Source organism: Pseudorca crassidens, chromosome 10 (genome assembly GCF_039906515.1).
Source record: "Pseudorca crassidens isolate mPseCra1 chromosome 10, mPseCra1.hap1, whole genome shotgun sequence".
NCBI classification, from domain to species: domain Eukaryota; kingdom Metazoa; phylum Chordata; class Mammalia; order Artiodactyla; family Delphinidae; genus Pseudorca; species Pseudorca crassidens.
The window spans coordinates 83,662,445-83,680,980 of record NC_090305.1 but is presented as its reverse complement, the minus strand read 5'-3'; the positions used below and the strand labels follow the sequence as shown (position 1 = coordinate 83,680,980).

General features: G+C 42.8%; 1 protein-coding gene and 1 long non-coding RNA gene across 9 annotated transcripts in view; both read right to left on the bottom strand.

Moving 5' to 3' along the window:
* The window catches only part of SLC25A26 (solute carrier family 25 member 26), a 142,962-nt gene extending 140,641 nt beyond the window's left edge, over positions 1–2,321 (bottom strand). For 2 of the 5 annotated variants that reach the window (XM_067755125.1, XM_067755128.1), the window contains exon 1: positions 1,976–2,319. In XM_067755125.1, the coding sequence (XP_067611226.1) occupies positions 1,976–2,008 (33 nt within the window). In that variant the 5' untranslated portion in view covers positions 2,009–2,319. Of the gene's footprint in view, positions 1–1,975 lie in introns of all 5 variants that reach the window. The other 3 variants (XM_067755129.1, XM_067755127.1, XM_067755124.1) reach the window with 3 other exon arrangements.
* An 877-nt stretch (positions 2,322–3,198) lies between these two features.
* LOC137232628 (uncharacterized) overlaps positions 3,199–18,536 on the bottom strand; it is a 173,129-nt gene continuing 157,791 nt past the window's right edge. For all 4 annotated transcript variants that reach the window (XR_010947110.1, XR_010947111.1, XR_010947113.1 and 1 more), the window contains one exon: positions 3,199–4,435. This is a non-coding gene — a long non-coding RNA (uncharacterized lncRNA). The remainder of the gene's footprint in view (positions 4,436–18,536) is intronic.

Here is an 18,536-nt window from a genome sequence, read left to right as displayed (position 1 = left end):
AAAACCCTCTAATGGCTTTCATCATGCTTTATATAAAATCCAAATTCCTTTCCACTGCCCACCAAGACTCACCTCGGCAGGCTTTGTCTGGCTCCCCAACAGCAGCCTCTGTCACACTACCCTCACCCACTACGCCTCAGCCACCACCTTCACATCCTGAACCCTTTCCACCTGAGGATTTTCTCACGTGCTGCTCCCTCTGAACTTTCCCCTCTGCTCATCAAAATGACTAGCCCCCTTACCTGTTAGGTCTTAGCTTAAACGTTAGCTCCTCAGGGCCTTCCTAGGGCACTCCACCTAAAGTAGGTTTTCCAATATTATTCTCTCTCTCTCCCACCTCAGTTCATTCCTTTCACAGTACTTATCATATAGCCTTGGTTTGTTTGCCATCAAATCTCCAAGGGCAATCACAGTACCAGTAGACAGAACACATGGCAGATAAACTGCATGCTAAATGAATTCACCAGGAATGAGATCTAACTTCCTTGAAACTTCTACCAATCGATCCCAATTTTACCCTCTGTAACTACGAAAAAAGAAGTATGCATGTGTACCCTTCTTTAATAAAATTAATTTTAAATAAATTTTAATACAATTCTTCTTTTGTTAACTCTGACACTCACCTGTTTTTAGCAACTGCTACTGTTGCTGACTTCAGCGATAGTCTCAAGGAGCAGTAAATGGAATCCCATGTTACACTGCTTGGAATCTGAGCTCCAACACTTACACACACGAAATGTATCTCACTTGTGTGACTTTGGACAAATTATCTAACATACTATTCCTCAGTTCCCTCATTTGGAAAACTAGGATAAGACTTCAATTGTTTGTCAGGCTTAAATGAGATGATGTATGTAAAGAGCTTACCCTAGTTCCCGTCAGAGCAACGTGGATTGTCATAAGTACTACTGCCATCTCACCAGCTGGACAGGAAAACGTCTTCAACGGGGTAACATATTTCTTTGCATCTCTAAAACCTAGCTTCTACAAATATCAACAAATCTAGATTTAAAACCATCATTCCACCAGTCTGGGTAAGATCCCCCTTCCACATCTTTCCATACACTCTGAAACTAACCCTCATCGTCATTTATGATAACACTCATTTCACCCCTTCTGCCTCCACCACCTGACCCGTGCGGCCAGGTCTATCTTGTTCACCATGTTATCTCCAACACCTGCAAAAACATTTGCTAATTAAACGAAGAAAGTCCTCTAGGCCTCCATCTCTCAGGAAAAGCTTTTGAAAAGGTTCTTGTCTATTTTCTGCCTCTGCCCGCTCTCCTACAGTGAAAACATAGGCAGCCAATCTGTCTTGTTCACTACTGTATCTAGTATCCCCTACTGAGCCTGTCCTAAAAAAGGTTTCAAAGTATTTACTAAAGGATTTGGGGGGTGGGGGTTGATGTTAAGACACGTTGATTCTCGTTGTTTTCTAAGGAATTAAACACCACTGACGTATTCAACGCGCGGCTATTTGTGCTCAGCAGTATATACCATACCCAAAGCCTAGAAAAATGCTCGGAAGCAAACTAAGCAGATTATATATAAGATGAATGAATGGATACGTCATTTTCCGAGACTGAAAAAAGATACAGCAAAATGAAACCATAGTCTTGACCAGGTCTGTGAGCGACTCAAGAGTTTTGTTACATATATTTCATTCATTGCCAAGCTCTCCAGAGTATGGTTACAGTATACAATTGAAACTTTTCTTTTTCCGTTAGGTAAACCGCGGTACGAAAGACTATGAGTCAAGTGCCACCCCTATCCCACCCCCGTCTCTTTCTGTCACACAGGTAGGAAACTCAGAACCTTGACACGAGGCCCGGCGCGGCCCAGGAGCCCCGTGCTTCCTCCCAGACCGGGTGACCGGTGACCCGGGGATGATTCAGCGCGCAAAACCGGAAGGAGGTGCTAGGCCAGGGAAGCCTCCAGCACCCCTAGCGCCCCCACTCTACCGCCCGATACTCACCACCAGCGAGGCTGTGAACCCAGGCCGGTCCATGGCCACATAGACTCAGTCAAGGTTATAATTCAAAGCTGAGCCAACTCAGGTCGTGAGCCCCGGCACTGGGCGCCGCCATCTTGGAGGCGGGGCATGTAACGCCGGCACTACCGTGGCCACGTGAGGTTGAACCACAAGTACACAATTGCACGTGCAACGGGGAATCTGGGCCAGAAGGAGGGCCAGGAAGAAGGGGCGGAGCCTGGAAAGTGTGGTCGAGTCAAGTCTCGCGACTCTTCTCTGCCTCCGTTTCCTACAGCTTCTGAGTGGCCCAGGTGGAGGAACTCTCGCGAGCAAACGAGCCTCGACTGGGAACCAGGCGTAGCGAGCCCGATGATGAGGAAAGGGTGAAGCCTAACCGTAAACCCAAAAGAGGCGTGGCTATAGTGGAAGGCGGGGCCGTGGAGAGGCAGGATTAGCTTCAGCGGGCGAGACCTGTGGCTTCCAATGAGTTATTTGCATTTATCTGTTGGTTTCGCCTGTAGAAATTTTGTCTCATTTTCCATAAAACAGGTTCATTATCAGAAAATTATTAAATATAGAAAAACATTTCAAAAATGTCTTTACTCGAGCTAAAAATTAATGTCCTCTACTTCTTACCAGCAGTTTTTGCACTTAATATAATTTATTTGTTCGGTTATTTACTTGCTCATCTTGTCAGCTGTAGTATCAGTTGCACACTTCAAAGACCACTTTAAGTACTTAAAGTTTCTTGCAGTGGACTTGCCTTTACATTTTTCAAACAAATACCTTCTAAGTTTCCTTCTATTAAGAGCCAACTGCATCTCAGATGTGGTGCTCTAATACAGCCACTTCGTAAGGTAAGCACGGTTAGCATCCTCATTTTACAGAGAATCCTGATGCTCCAAGAGGTTCACTAACCAACCCAAAGCTACAGAGAACATAGCAGACCCAGGCTTGAAATGTTACTTAATGACCTCATCATATTTCTTCAAAACCTTTGCAACAGCCTTAGGTTCTTTGCCTTTCTTCAATGTCTTTCATACCACTTCTATAGTCAATATTCTCTTCTAGTTGAGATGTTCTAGAAATGATTAGCAGAATGCCTTCAGGGTTTCAAATTCTGAACCCCCAGAAATCTGGGAGTGGCTTACCTGAATGGTTCTGTTACCGGCCAGGGTTCTTGGACTCCTTAATCAACAGAAATTGAAAAAACACCAGACGAGAAATTCAGGCAAGGCTTTATTGGGACTCGTACTGTAGCAGGACGGCGCGAAAACAAGTAACAGGTGGCCCTGCTTGCTCCCTGAGGGGAGGGCAAGCTGGTCCCTTACATGGGGCGAGGGTAGGGGCAGGTCCGGGGGTCAGGCTGCAGGGGTGGCTTGGGTGGGGTGCCCATCCTCTTGGTGGTGCTGTGTGCAAGGATCATGTGCGCTACCATGCTTTTGCTCCCGACTCCGCAGATGTGGAAGTTAGGTTTTGGGGCTTTTTGTATCTTGTTCATAATTTGCCCCAAATGCGCATGCACGCAATTATTTTTAGCCCTTTGGAGTTTCTTTGTATTTGTTGCTTGACGAGACGTTTGTCCAGGTGCAAGCATTGCTGCAAAGGGTCCCAGGTCCCAGGTCCCAGCCTGTAACCTAGCAGGACACTACGAGGCCTTCCTGGAATAGACCCCACCCATGTCCTCCGCCTGACTTTTGTCTGTAGAAAAACTTTAGTCAAAGAATAAATTTAATCAGAGAAGTGAGAAAATGCAGAAAGAAAGGAACACAGTCAAGCAAGACAAAATAATAATACTTTGGCCATTAAACAAAGTCAAAGACCTTTAGTTCTTCCCCAAGGTCTATAGATAATATTTGGAGCCATGTCCTTTGAGCTGTTCTGCAGATACTGAAACCGCCACCAGGTGGAAGAAATTAACCGTATGCTGCCCACAAGCACGTAGACCCCAGACCGGCTGGAACCAGAAGGTTGATGATGCTGACTCCCAATTTCCTCACCACCAACCAATCAGAAGAATGTCCACGAGCTGATCACACCCTGCTCCCTGAACACTGTTAAAGACTCCTCACTACCCCCGTCCAGGGTGGGACATACAGTCTTGAGGGCATTAGCCTGTTGTGGTCCCCTTTGCCTGGCAAAGCAATAAAGCGATTTCTTTCTACTTCACACAAAACTCTGTCTCCCAGATTTAAATCGGCACCGGTGTACAGAGGCTAATTTCGGCAACAAGCCTGTCTCAGTTCAGGCTCGGGGTCTCTCTGATGAGGTTGCAGTCAAGGCATCAGCTAGGGCTATATCTGAAGAGTTGTTGGGACTGGAGGATCCACCTCCAAAATGGCCTATTTCCATACCTGCCAAATTAGTGCTAGCTGTTGGCAGTTGGCCTCAGCTCCTCACCACGTAGACTTCTCCAGAGGATTGCTTGAGTGTCCTCAGCTGGTTTTCCCCAGAGTGAGTGATCTAAGAGAGCAAGACAGAAATGTTATGTTCTCTTCTATCGTTCAGAGGTAAAAGCTTCATCAGGTATTACATGATGCCACTGGAAACCCTTTAGGAAATACAGATGTACAAACATGACCTGGGGCCTTCCTTTCATGAAATGCTTACAGAAAGATCCATTACCACTTGTGCATGCCTTTTAAATGGAACATTACAATGCACTGTCATTGTCACCACATTGCATGCAGAGTATATCCTCAGATCTAGTTAAAAAATCTACCAAATGAGATAAGTACTGGTTTGCACTAAACATATGAAATTATACTAATAATATTGTCTTCCTCAATTAAATCTACCACTGTAAGCCAAGTTCACTTTAGTTCCGAAATATTCGTAGTATTTACAAAAATTATCAGGAAGTCAAAAACAATACTTCGAAAAAAACAAATTAGGTCCAGCTTAGGGGAAATAAAGGACATAATCTTTAGCCAGAACTGGACCCAAGCTCCAAGTTCCTGTTACTGATCTTTATTGAAAAATAAAATAATAGAATCATTTGCAATAAAAATATTCATGTATCTTAACCCATATGCATATTTTAACCCATATGCAAAAATATATATAACGGAAAGGAACCCTTTAAGTAATAAAATCAAGGTTATACTTTCCATGTGGATTTGTGTTTCCATTTTGAATCAGTGAGGAAAACAAAAAAAGACTGTCCTTTCAATAAATGGCTTTGGGACAGTTAGATAACTATTTAGAAGAAAATTATGTTTCATCCCTGTCTCACACTTTACCTCCAAAAACAGTTCCAAATGGATTAAAATTCTCACTTGATATAATTTATTAGAATACTAGAAGGAAAAGGTAAATATTTTAATATTCTTGAGGTAAAGAAACAGGTTTATGTATGAGATTTTTTTTAACTAGGAAAAATACTTGCAGCACATATGACAACAAAGAATTCTTAATTCTAAATAGTTCCTATAAATCAATAAGAAAAACACCAATACCAATAGAAAAAAATGGGGAAAGTCACAAAGGAAGAAAAATAAGTAGCTAATGAACATGTGAAAATATTTTAAATTCCTTAATAACATCAAAATGAAAATTAAAACAATACAGCACTTTTCAAACCTATCAAATAGGCAAAGATTTTTATAGGGAGAGCATCAAAGCAACTTGTCTGGTGAGTGATATGACAAGATATATCAAAACCCTAAAAAATCTTCTTTGTCCTCAATTGTTCTACTTATTGCATTGTACTCTAAGAAATTACATTTTTTTATCCATAGAAATATGACTATAAGCATATTCATTTCACCGTTTTCATAACAAAAGATGAATTTTTATACAACCAAAAATGTTCATCATTGCATGATTGAGATAATTTGGTTATAGTATCCATATGTAGCTATTTAAAACCATGATGTAGAAGAATCTTTAATGACATAGAAGGATGGTCAAAATAAAAACAGTTGCACAAGAGCATTTGCATATGCTGGTTTCTGTCCTTATGCCCCCCAGCAGATCCACTCCCTACTTTCTCTTCTTTTGTTTTCTGTCCTAGAAAGCTGACCGGTAGGAACTGCTCCCTGGTTTCCAGTAGGGTTTGGCCAATGAGAGTCATGGGCCGATCTGAGGATGGCCAGAGAAAGAGGTCAGGGTATTTCTTCCCTGCTCCCTCCCTGCCTCAACCCAGTTCTGGCAAGTGTTGCATTCCTCTACAACACTGCTACTATGAAACAGCCTCCTCGCTGGCTCCCTTTCTCTTTCAGGTCTAGGGAGGATAATGGCTTCCCAGTGTTGTAAGCCCTGGCTGCCTCTTCGTACCTTATTGATTTTCCTAACGCTGCCCAAGTTTCTCTTCAAAATCCCAGGTGGGTGCCTTCTGTTTGCTGCTAGAACTCTGACTGACAAAAGACACTCTAATCCAATTTTTGTAAACATTTACATACTAGTTCTCTATTGCTGCATAACAAACGACCCCAATACTTAGCAGCTTAAAACAACAAACGTACCATCTCAGAGTTTCTGTGGGTCTGAAATCTGGGCCTAGCTAGGCCTGGCTGGCTCATAATCTCTCACGAGACTGCAGTTATGCTGTCAGCCAGCACTACAGTCCCAACTGATGGCTCAAATGGAAATACACTTCTAAGCTCACTCACGTGGCTGTTGGCAGGATTCAGCTCCGCACAGGTTGTTGGAGTGAGGGGCTCAATTCCTCAATATCGGTTGACTGGAGTCCTCCCTCAGTTCCTTGCCTCGAGGGCCTCTCCGTGTGGGAGTTTGCAACACAGCCCCTGGCTTCCATCAGAGCAAGAGAGCACCCAAGATAGAAGCCACAATCTTTTGTAACCTAATCACACTCAAGGGGAGTGGATTATACAACGGCATGAATATAAGGCAGCAGCAATCAATGGGGACAATCTTAGAGGCAATATATATAATTTACAAATGCACAGAAAAAAATCTATATGATGACGAGTTATCTTTGGGGCCATTAAAAATGATGTCTGTTTTCTTCTTGTGTTACTGGCCATTTCTAACTAATAAATAGTACTGCTGCAGCTATTACCATCAGATATTGTTGCTGACCTACCTCCAGCTGACAGCCACTCACATGATGTTGCTTAATTTCTTTGCCTTTTCCATGAGCAAGTTGATATCAACCTGCCTAGATTTTACAAAGCGTGAATCAGTTATCTCCCATAATTGGGTTTTGTTCAATATTTGACCCCAGATGAAGCTCTGGCTAGGTTTCCAAAACATATATAAAAATAATCAGGATGAAATTTAATCAGTTAATTTTTCCAAGCTCTGACAAAGAGCTCCACTCTTTTGGACGTGGAAATTATCCTAAAACCTTGTGCCTTGCGCATTTACTGCCCATCAGTTTGGTAAGCCTGTCACACTGATAGATAACACCAAACTGCCCTTGCTGTAATTGCTCCCCTCTGCTGAAGTGGCAACTGATAATTATAGGTCGCCCTTGTGACACTTATCTGACACAGATGACAGCAAATGATTTTTCTCAGTCACTGACTATTGTTATATTGAAGGGCAAATCGAGCTATTTTTCTCTCTGCAGTAGAGGAAATAATGGGAAAACAGAAATGGGGTTCATGATCTTCCCATTACAGGAATTTAAAACAAAACTGTCCACCATTAAACAACAATCTTCTGGCTAATCACAAATTAGAACCTTTATTATTCTTCAAATTAATTCCATCAGCAAGTGCTAACCAGTTATTGTGTGTCCATAATGGCCTTTTTTCTTTCTAAACATCTGACCCTCCCAACTTCATTTTTTATCATGGTGTTCCATGATTCTTACAATCTTCTGGTTAAAGAAGCCTGCCTCTTGTCCAATTTCGTATTTATCCTTGATGCCTAAACCACTGCCTAATCCTTCAGAGGCTTTCCTCCTCTCCTTTCTGCAAAACTGAAGGCTCTGGTTTGAGCCTTCAAAAATCATAACTTAATGACTAAACCAGTCATAAAAACCTTCTCCTGTCTCCGTATCCCCATTTCTAGTTCATCTGGACAGCTCTGCAAGAGTTAAAAAAAAAAAAAAGGAACCATCTTATATCAGGCTCTGTGTCAATGACTGACCATGTCCCTATTTATTTTCTCACTTAATCCAAACTGTCAACCTGTGACGACTTAGGTATTATCATCAAGCCTGGACTCCTGGTTTCCTGTAAAACCCAAACGGAAGTCATTGACTTCCATGACTATCTTTGGAAGACAGTTTGTTACAAAGCTAAACGTAGTCTTAACATATGATCTGGGAATTGTGCTCCATGGTATGTACTCAAGTTAGTTGAAAACTTATGTCCACACAAAAATCTGCAAATGGATGTTTGCAGCAGCTATAACCACAATTGCCAAAACTTGGAAGCAACCAAGACATCATTTAGTAAGTGAATGGATAAGTAGACTGTGGTCTATCCAGGCAACAGAATGGTATTCAGTGTTAAAAAGAAATGAGCTATCAAGCCGTGAATAAAGACATGTTGGAACCTTCAATGCATAGTACAATGCTAAGTGAGACAAGCCAGTCTGAAAATGCTATATACTGTATGATTCCAACATTCTGGAAAAGGCAAAACTATAGAGACCGTAAAAAGGTCAGTGGTTGCCAAAGATTAAGGAGAGGGAGAGATAAGTAGGTGGGGCACAGAGAATTCTTACGGTAGTGAAACTATTCTTTGCGATGCTATTAGGGTTGATACATATCGTTACAGACTTGTCAAAACCAATAGAATGTACGATACTGAGTGATTCACCCAGTGTAAAGCATGGGTTTGGGATGATAGCGAGGTTGCAATGTAGATTTATCACTTGTAACAGACATACCCCTCTGGTGAGGGATGCTGATTGTGGGGGAGGCTGTGGGTGTGGGCAGAGGGGAAGGAGGGAGTATATGGGAGTGCTCCACTGAGTGCTCCAAACAGAGTGCTTGCTGCTCACTTTTACTGTGAATCTAAATATGCTCCGAAAGATAACTTCTATTGCAATAATTTCAAAAAAATGAACTCATTGTACTATACCCTGAGATTCCCAATGATAACAAACTTCAGTCAAATTCTATCCTCCTGGGCTTCCCTGGTGACGCCGTGGTTGAGAGTCCACCTGCCGATGCAGGGGACACGGGTTCGTGCCCCGGTCCGGGAAGATCCCACGTGCCGCGGAGCGGCTGGGCCCGTGAGCCGTGGCCGCTGAGCCTGCGCGTCCGGAGTCTGTGCTCTGCAACGGGAGAGGCCACAGCAGTGAGAGGCCCGCACACCGCAAAAAAAAAAAAAAAAAAAGAAAAGAAAAACTTATATCTGAACACACAGCATTTGGTTTGGAAGTGGTACAAAAGCATATTAAGTCATTTACAGCTAAATTTCAGATTCTAAAACTTTCCCAGGACCCCCTCTTATACTGAAAGAAAAATGAGAAAGGAAAGGTAGCTCCATCTCCTCGTACTTGAAATACAGAAGAAACGCCTCCATCACGGCAGTGGTTCTGTCCTCCTTCTACAGGGGCTGGGGTTGGGGAGGAAGGGGAGAAGGGAGGGAGGGAGGGAGGGAAGGAGAGAGAGGGGGAGGGAGGGAGAGAAGGAGAGAGGGAGCAAGGAGTGTACAAAGAGGAAAAATAAGACAATATATGAAAAGAAAAATACCTTGTCTCTGCTCCATGGGTTGGAGATACTTTTCCTCCAACCCAAATGTTCACAGACAGATGAATGGATTAAAAAAATGGGGTGTATACATGATCTCGGAGAGGCAGCGGTGGGTGGTGGCATGAAGCAAGATCGTTTAATTCCCTGCCCAAGAATTGAACCTGGGGAGCCTGGATGAAAACCAGGAATCCCAGTCACCACACCCCCTAGCTTTTGCCTCCAGTGAAAAATGCATTTCTCACAGAGGCAAAACTGTAAAAACAGGTACAAAGTTTATTATTAGAGACACAGCACAACAACAAGTGGGAGAGCACACAGAGAAACAGTTTGTTTAGTTAGGACAGAAGCAAGGCAGAGATGCACACCGGTTAGGAAGGGTGTGGGCGTCCTCCCGAATGAGAAGGAGCCAGGAAAGAGGTGGTTAGGTCATTCATACAGGGCAGTTCTTCCGGGTCTTTGTTTACCTTTAGCCAATTACCTGGTTCCTTTTTCCACACCTCCCCTGCCCTAGGACCCTACCCAACATGCGTGCGCAACGTTTTTCCAAGATGGATTGCAGCCCAGAGGTCTATGGGACGGCCTTAGCATCACGTATTATGGGGTGTGCCCCCTCCTTTTGACCCCCAAGGAGCCTTTCTGCACATGTGCAGTATTTCCCTTGCCCTAAGGATGGGAAATGTATGACCTCTTGATCTTTTTTTTTTTTGCGGTACGCGGGCCTCTCACTGCTGCGGCCTCTCCCGCCGCGGAGCACAGGCTCCGGACGCGCAGGCCCAGCGGCCGCGGCTCACGGGCCCAGCAGCTCCGCGGCATGCGGGATCCTCCCGGACCGGGGCACGAACCCGTGTCCCCTGCATCAGCAGGCGGACCCTCAACCACTGCTCCACCAGGGATGCCCAGACCTCTTGATCTTTTAACAGGGTTTAGTCCCACTCTGTCCCTGCCATAAAAATGTCCAATGTCTGGTTATTTACCCTATTTCTGTTGCTGGTTTTTATATCAAGGTGCAGATCTCGAAATATAGACAGGAGTCTGGTTATAAATATGTAGTCCTGGAGCCCGTTTGTCTCTTGCTTCAGGAAATGTAAACAGGGGGCTGGGTAATGAATGTCCGGCCTGGAGCCCATCTTCTTCTCACCCCAGGAAGTGTGAACAGGAGGCCAGTTGTCAATGTCTAGCCTGGAGCCCATCTATCTCCTGCCTTATACATACAATGGCATCTTATTCAGCCTTAAAAAGGAAAGAAATTCTGATACAGGGACAAACCTTGAAGACATTGTGTTAAGTGAAATAAGCCCTTCACAAAAGGACAAATACTGTAGGATTCTGACTACAGAGGCACCTAGAGTAGTCAAATTCACAGAGACAGAAAGTAGAAAGCTGGTTGCCAAGAGCTGGAGGGAGGGGCAATGCTTAGTGTTCAACGGGTACAGAATTTCAGTTGGGGAAAATGAAAAAGTTCTGGGAATGGACGGTGGGAACAGATGGTAGTAATGGTTGCACAATGTGAATGTACTTAATGCCACCGGACCGTACACCTAACAAGGTTAAAACAGTCATTCTTATGTTATGTATATTTTACTAACACAGACAAGACACTTTGTCTTCATAGGAGATGGAACGCATTTAACGCATTTCATTTCAAAGATGAAATGATTCTCAGGCTCAAGAAAAAGCTGATGCACAACATTCTTCAGTCAACCAGTAATCAAAGTTCTCCCTACCCCTTCGATGCTATTTTGCTTCCTAAGTCAGAGTGTCTGGAGGGAAGAGGGGGTGGCGGAGGCAGCAGTAAGTGAAGAGCTCCATTACACGGTGCAGGGCCCCAGCTCATTCACTGATACGTAAAATGTTTTGAGGATGAAATATATGTAAAGAAGATGTGGCACATATATACAATGGAATATTACTCAGCCATAAAAAGAAATGAAATTGAGCTATTTGTAATGAGGTGGATAGACCTAGAGTCTCTCATGCAGAGTGAAGTTAAGTCAGAAAGAAAAAGACAAATACCGTATGCTAACACATATATATGGAATTTAAGAAAAAAAAATGTCATGAAGAACCTAGGGGTAAGACAGGAATAAAGACACAGACCTACTGGAGAACGGACTTGAGGATATGGGGAGGGGGAAGGGTGAGCTGTGACAGGGTGAGAGAGAGGCATGGACATATATACACTAACAAACGTAAGGTAGATAGCTAGTGGGAAGCAGCCGCATAGCACAGGGATATCAGCTCGGTGCTTTGTGACCGCCTGGAGGGGTGGCATAGGGAGGGTGGGAGGGAGGGAGACGCAAGAGGGAAGAGATATGGGAACATATGTATATGTATAACTGATTCACTTTGTTATAAAGCAGAAACTAACACACCATTGTAAAGCAATTATACCCCAATAAAGATGTTAAAAAAAAATAAGAATGAAATACATGGCTTTGAATTCCCATTCACCAACTTCCTCATCATGATGTGCCTCCCCCCCCCCCCCCTCAGTCTGCCATTCTATACCTTCCTCATTGCAAACCTTCCCCAGAGCTCTCTGGCGCTGCGGTCTTTTTATTTATTACCTTCCGTCAAACAGCAGTCCTTCATTCAAAAGGGCATGACCTTTTACTCCTCTGAGCTACCAGCATGGGTCCTAAATGAACACTTTAGGCTTCATGCTACAGGCTGAACATTCATCTGCTCCAGCTGTCCCCCAGGTGAACCCATTAGAGCTCAAAGAATCACTAGAAAAAAGTGAGCTAATACCTTTGTCATTTCTCAGGTCCAATGCTACTGACATTGCAAAATGGCCACAGTTCCCACAAATAATTACGAGAGAACATGTTACCCTCTGTAGGGTAATGTGTCCCTCAGGTGCAGTTCCACATCCTCTCTTAATTTTTAGTTCGTCTTGCAGGTTTTATTTCTCAACAGACATTGTATATTTTTACCTGAATCATCGGGCCCCAGACTATTGCTTCAAGCTCATGGCCTGCCGGTTACCTTTCTCTGCGCTTGATTCCCCAGGGAAGCTGACCTCCATACTTTCTGCCTCAGGGCTTGGGCACAGGCCCACGTCCACCCTTCTCCTTCTTACTTCACCTTTACTGACAATGCAGTTCAATGTGGTTTCCTCAGAGGTTGTCTTCTCCCTCACATCACCCTACCCCTCCCATATTTCTCCTGTAGCATCATATTTTTTCCCCAGCACTTATCATAATATGTAATTCTATGTGTGTGTGCTCATCACTCTCCACCACTAGATTATAAAATCCATGAAGACAGGGTCAATGTCTTAACAAGTTCACCACTGTTCTCAGTGCCAGACACATAGGAGGAGTTTAATTGTTGGAATGAAGAAAGAGAGAGGGGCTGGAGTCAGGATGGCGTACTAGGAGGAGGCAGAATTCGTATCTCCTCAAAACTAGGGCACCTACCAGGCACCGGTGGGTGACCACGGACAACTAAGGGGACGGGAGGAACCCCCAGCGACCGGGTAGGACATGGGGCATGGGGGGGAGTGAAGGGAGAGGAGAAGTGGAGGCAGGACGGGACTGGCGCCCCTGAGGGGTGGCTGGGGGAGGGGAAGGGATCCCACGCCCAAAGGGGGAAATTGGGGAACCACTGGGAAGGCAGAGGATCAAAAGGGAGCGTGGCCAGGTTTCCCCTGCCCGCGTGGGCCCCCAGGAACCTGCTGAGATCCTGGGCCTGATCCTCTGCCCACCTAGGCCCCCTCCAGCTGCATGAGTCCTGAGGGAATGGAAGGGAGGGAAGGGGGAGCAAAAGTAAAGGCTGGACCTACAGAACCAGCATCCCAGCGGGACCCACCCACAGCAACGGGGGAGACCCTGGGGGAGACAGTAGGGGAGGGGCACGAAGGAAAGGAAAGGAATGGGGACAGTGCTTTCCCTGCCCACTTAGGCACCGGGAAGCCTGTTGAGCTACCGTACCTAATCCTCTGCCTTGGGAGCTTCCCTCCTGCCTCGCAGAGCCCAAGCCCCGCCCCTACACCCTCACCCAGCACCCCACCTCTACACTCAGAGACCTCCTCTGAGACACCCTCCAACTAGCTGGGCCTAAACCCCACCCACACACCCTCCCCCAAAGCCCTACCTCCAAACTCCGGAACTCCACACACCAGAGGCCCTCCTTTCCACGTGCTGCCTCTACCCGTCTGCGCGCAGGTCCTCAGCAGAGACCCCAACCCACGCTTGAACATCACCCCGCCCAGGCCCCACCCACCCTAAACCCCACCCCTGCCTAAGTTCCACCCCCTGCCTAAACTCCACCCCATGCCAAGGCTTTTTTTTTCTTTTTTACTCTTTTAGATTGGGGTTCTGTTTTACCTTGTTGATTCCTTTATATTTTTATTTTTCCTAATATATCTTTTATTTTTCTAATTTTATTTTATTCTTTATACTTTGTTAGTGATCTCTCCTTTTGGCTTGTTCCCCCACCCACGTTTTTTTTTTTTTTCTTTTTTCTGTTGTGGTTTTATTTTACCTTGTTGCAGTTGTTTCAATTATAGTTTTATTTTTCCTAATATATTTTTTTATCTTTCTAATTTTATTTTATTTTTTATTCTTTGATATGGTACTGCCCCCTTTCTTCTTTCTTTCTTCCTTTGCTTTTTTTTTTTTATACCTCACCAAGAAGCTTGTGATATCTTGGTTCCCAGGCTGGAGGTTGGACCCAAGCTCCTGTGGTGGGAGCTCTGGCTTGTAGAGTTTCTGCTTGTAGAGTCCAAACCACTGGACTAACAGATAACCTCAGACCCCAGGGAATACCAATCAGAGTGAGGCCTCCCGGAGGTCCTGATATCAGCACCAAGACCCAGCTCTATCCAACTGCCTGCAAACTCCAGTGATGGCTGTCTCAGGCCAAACAACCAGTAAGACAGGAATACAGCACCACCCATCAAAGAAAAGAAAAAAAATGAAACAACAAAAAAACACGTTACAGATGAAGGAACAAGGTAAAAACCTACAAGACCAAATAAATGAAGCTGAAATAGGCAACCTACCTGAAAAAGAATTCACAGTAATGATAGTAAAGATGATCCAAAATCTCAGAAACAGAATGGAGAAAACACAAGAAACGTTTAACAAGGACCTAGAAGAACTAAAGAGCAAACAAACAGTGATGGACAACACAATTACTGAAATTAAAAATACTGTAGAAGGAATCAATAGCAGAATCACTGAGGCAGAAGAACGGATAAGTGACCTGGAAGATTAAATGGTGGAACTAACTGCCAGGGAGCAGGATAAAGAAAAGAATGAAAAGAATCGAGGACAGTCTCAGAGACCTCTGGGGCAACACTAAACGCACCAACATTAGAATTTTAGGGGTCCCAGAAGAAGAAGAGACAAGGAAAGGGCCTGAGAAAATATTTGAAGAGATTATAATCGAAAACTTCCCTAACATGGGAAAGGAAATAGTCAATCAAGTCCAGGAAGCACAGACAGTACCATACAGGATAAACCCAAGGAGAAACGTGCTGAGACATATTAATCAAACTATCAAAAATTAAATACAAAGAAAGAATATTAAAAGCAGCACGGGAAAAGCAACAAATAATATATGAGGGAATCCCCATAAGGTTAACAGCTGATTTTCAGCAGAAACTCTACAAGCCAGAAGGGAGGGGCAGGGCATATTGAAAGTGATGAAAGGGAAAAACCTACAACCAAGATGACTCTACCCAGCAAGGATCTCATTCAGATTCGATTAAGAAATTAAAACCTTTACACATAAACAAAAGTTAAGAGAATTCAGCACAACCAAACCAGCTTTACAACAAATGCTAAAGGAAAGTCTCTAGGCAAGAAACACAACAGAAGGAAAAGAACTACAAAAACAAACCCAAAACAGTTAAGAAAATAGTAATAGGAACATACATATCAATAATTACCTGTAATGTAAATGGATTAAACACTCCAACCAAAAGACATTGACTGGCTGAATGGATACAAAAACATGACCCATACATATGGTGTCTACAAGAGACCCACTTCAGACCTAGGGACACATAGAGACTGAAAGTGAGGGGATGGAAAAATATATTCCATGCAAATGGAAATCAAAAGAAAACTGGAGTAGCAATTCTCATATCAGAAAAAAAAGACTTTAAAATAAAGACTATTACAAGAGACAAAAAGGACACTACATAATGATCAAGGGATCAATCTCAGAAGAAGATATAACAATGATAAATATTTATGTACCCAACATAGGAGCACCTCAATACATAAGGCAAATGCTAACAGCCATAAAAGGGGGAAATCGACAGTAACACATTCATAGTAGGGGACTTTAACACCCCACTTTCACCAATGGACAGAGCATCCAAAATGAAAATAACTAAGGAAACACAAGCTTTAAATGACACATTAAAAAAGACAGACTTAACTGATGCTTATAGGACATTCCATCCAAAAACAATAGGATACACATTCTTCTCAAGTGCTCATGGAACATTCTCCAGGATAGACCATAACCTGGGTCACAAATGAAGCCTTGATAAATTTAAGAAAATTGAAATCGTATCAAGTATCTTTTCCAACCACAATGCTATGAGACTAGATTTCAATTACAGGAAAAAAACTGTAAAAAATACAAAGACATGGAGGCTAAACAATACGCTAGTAAATAACCAAGACAGCACTGAAGAAATCAAAGAGGAAATCAAAAAATACCTAGAAACAAATGACAATGAAAGCATGACGACCCAAAATCTATGGGATGCAGCAAAAGCAGTTCTAGGAGGGGAGTTTATAGCAATACAATCCTACCTCAAGAAACAAGAAACAAAACAACAACAACAACAACAAAAAGAAACAAGAAACACCTCAAATAAACAACCTAACCTTACACCTAAAGCAATTAGAGAAAGAAGAACAAAAAATCCCCGAAGTTAGCAGAAGGAAAGAAATCATAAAGATCAGATCGGAAATAAATGAAAAAGAAGTGAAGGAAATGATAGCAAAGACCAATTAAACTAAAAGCTGGTTCTTTGAGAAGATAAACAAAACTGATAAACCATTAGCCAGACTCATCAAGAAAAAAAGGGAGAAGACTCAAATCAACAGAATCAGAAATGAAAAAGAAGTAACAAGTGACAATGCAGAAATACAAAGGATCATGAGAGATTACTACAAGCAAATATATGCCAATAAAATGGACAACCGGGAAGAAATGGACCAATTCTTAGAAAATCACAACTTTGTGAGACTGAACCAGGAAAAATAGAAAATACAAACAGACTAATCACAGCACTGAAATTGAGACTGTGATTAAAAATCTTCCAACAAACAAAAGCCCAGGACTAGATGGCTTCACAGGTGAATTCTATCAAACATTAGAGACGAGCTAACACCTATCCTTCTCAAACTCTTCCAAAATATAGCAGAGGGAGGAACACTCCCAAACTCATTCTACAAGGCCACCATCACCCTGATACCAAAACCAGACAAAGATGTCACAAAGAAAGAAAACTACAAGCCAATATCACTGATACACATAGCTGCAAAAATCCTCAACAAAATACTAGCAAACAAAATCCAACAGCACATTAAAAGGATCACACACCATGATCAAGTGGAGTTTATCCCAGGAATGCAAGGATTCTTCGATATACACAAATCAATCAATGTGATACACCATATTAACAAACAGAAGGAGAAAAACCATATGATAATCTCAATAGTGCAGAAAAAGCTTTTGACAAAATTCAACACCAATTTATGATAAAAACCCTCCAGAAAGTAGGCATACAGGGAACCTACCTCAGCATAATAAAGGCCATATATGACAAACCCACAGCCAACATCGTTCTCAATGATGAAAAACTGAAACCATTTCCTCTAAGATCAGGAATAAGACAAGGTTGCACACTCTCACCACTATTTTTTTTCTTTCCTGCCCTGGTTAGTTTTTTGTTTTTTTTTTTAACATCTTTATTGGAGTATAATTGCTTTACAATGGTGTGTTAGTTTCTACTGTATAACAAAGTGAATCAGCTATATATATACATATATCCCCATATCTCCTCCCTCTTGCATCTCCCTCCCACCCTCCCTATCCCACCCCTCTAGGTGGTCACACAGCACCGAGCTGATCTCCCTGTGCTATGCGGCTGCTTCCCACTAGCTATCTATTTTACATTTGGTAGTGTATATCTGTCCATGCCAGTCTCTCACTTCGTCCCAGCTTGTCCTTCCCCTCTCCCTGTGTCCTCAAGTCCATTCTCTATGTCTGTGTCTTTATTCCTGTCCTGCCCCTAGGTTCTTCAGAACAATTTTTTATTTTTAGTGTCCATATATATGTTAGCATACAGTATTTGTTTTTCTCTTTCTGACTTACTTCACTCTGTATGACAGATTCTAGGTCCCTCCACCTCACTAAAGATAACTCAATTTCGTTTCTTTTTATGGCTGAGTAATATTCCATTGTATATATGTGCCGCATCTTCTTTATCCATTCATATGCCGATGGACATTTAGGTTAAAACTAAGTGGCTAAAACTTCCAAAACTGTGTTGAGTAATAGTGGTGAGAGTGGACAACCTTGTCAGAAATCTCTTTCATTCCTATACACTAATGATGAAAAATCTGAAAGAGAAATTAAGGAAACACTCCCATTTACCACTGCAACAAAAAGAATAAAATACCTAGGAATAAACCTGCCTAAGGAGACAAAAGACCTGTATGCAGAAAACTATAAGACACTGATGAAAGAAATTAAAGATGATACAAAAAGATGGAGAGATATACTATGGTCTTGGATTGCAAGAATCAATATTGTGAAAATGACTATACTACCCAAAGCAATCTACAGATTCAATGTGATCCCTGTCAAACTACCAATGGCATTTTTCACAGAACTAGAACAAAAAATTTCACAGTTTGTATGGAAACACAAAAGACCCCGAAGCCAAAACAATCTTAAGAAAGAAAAATG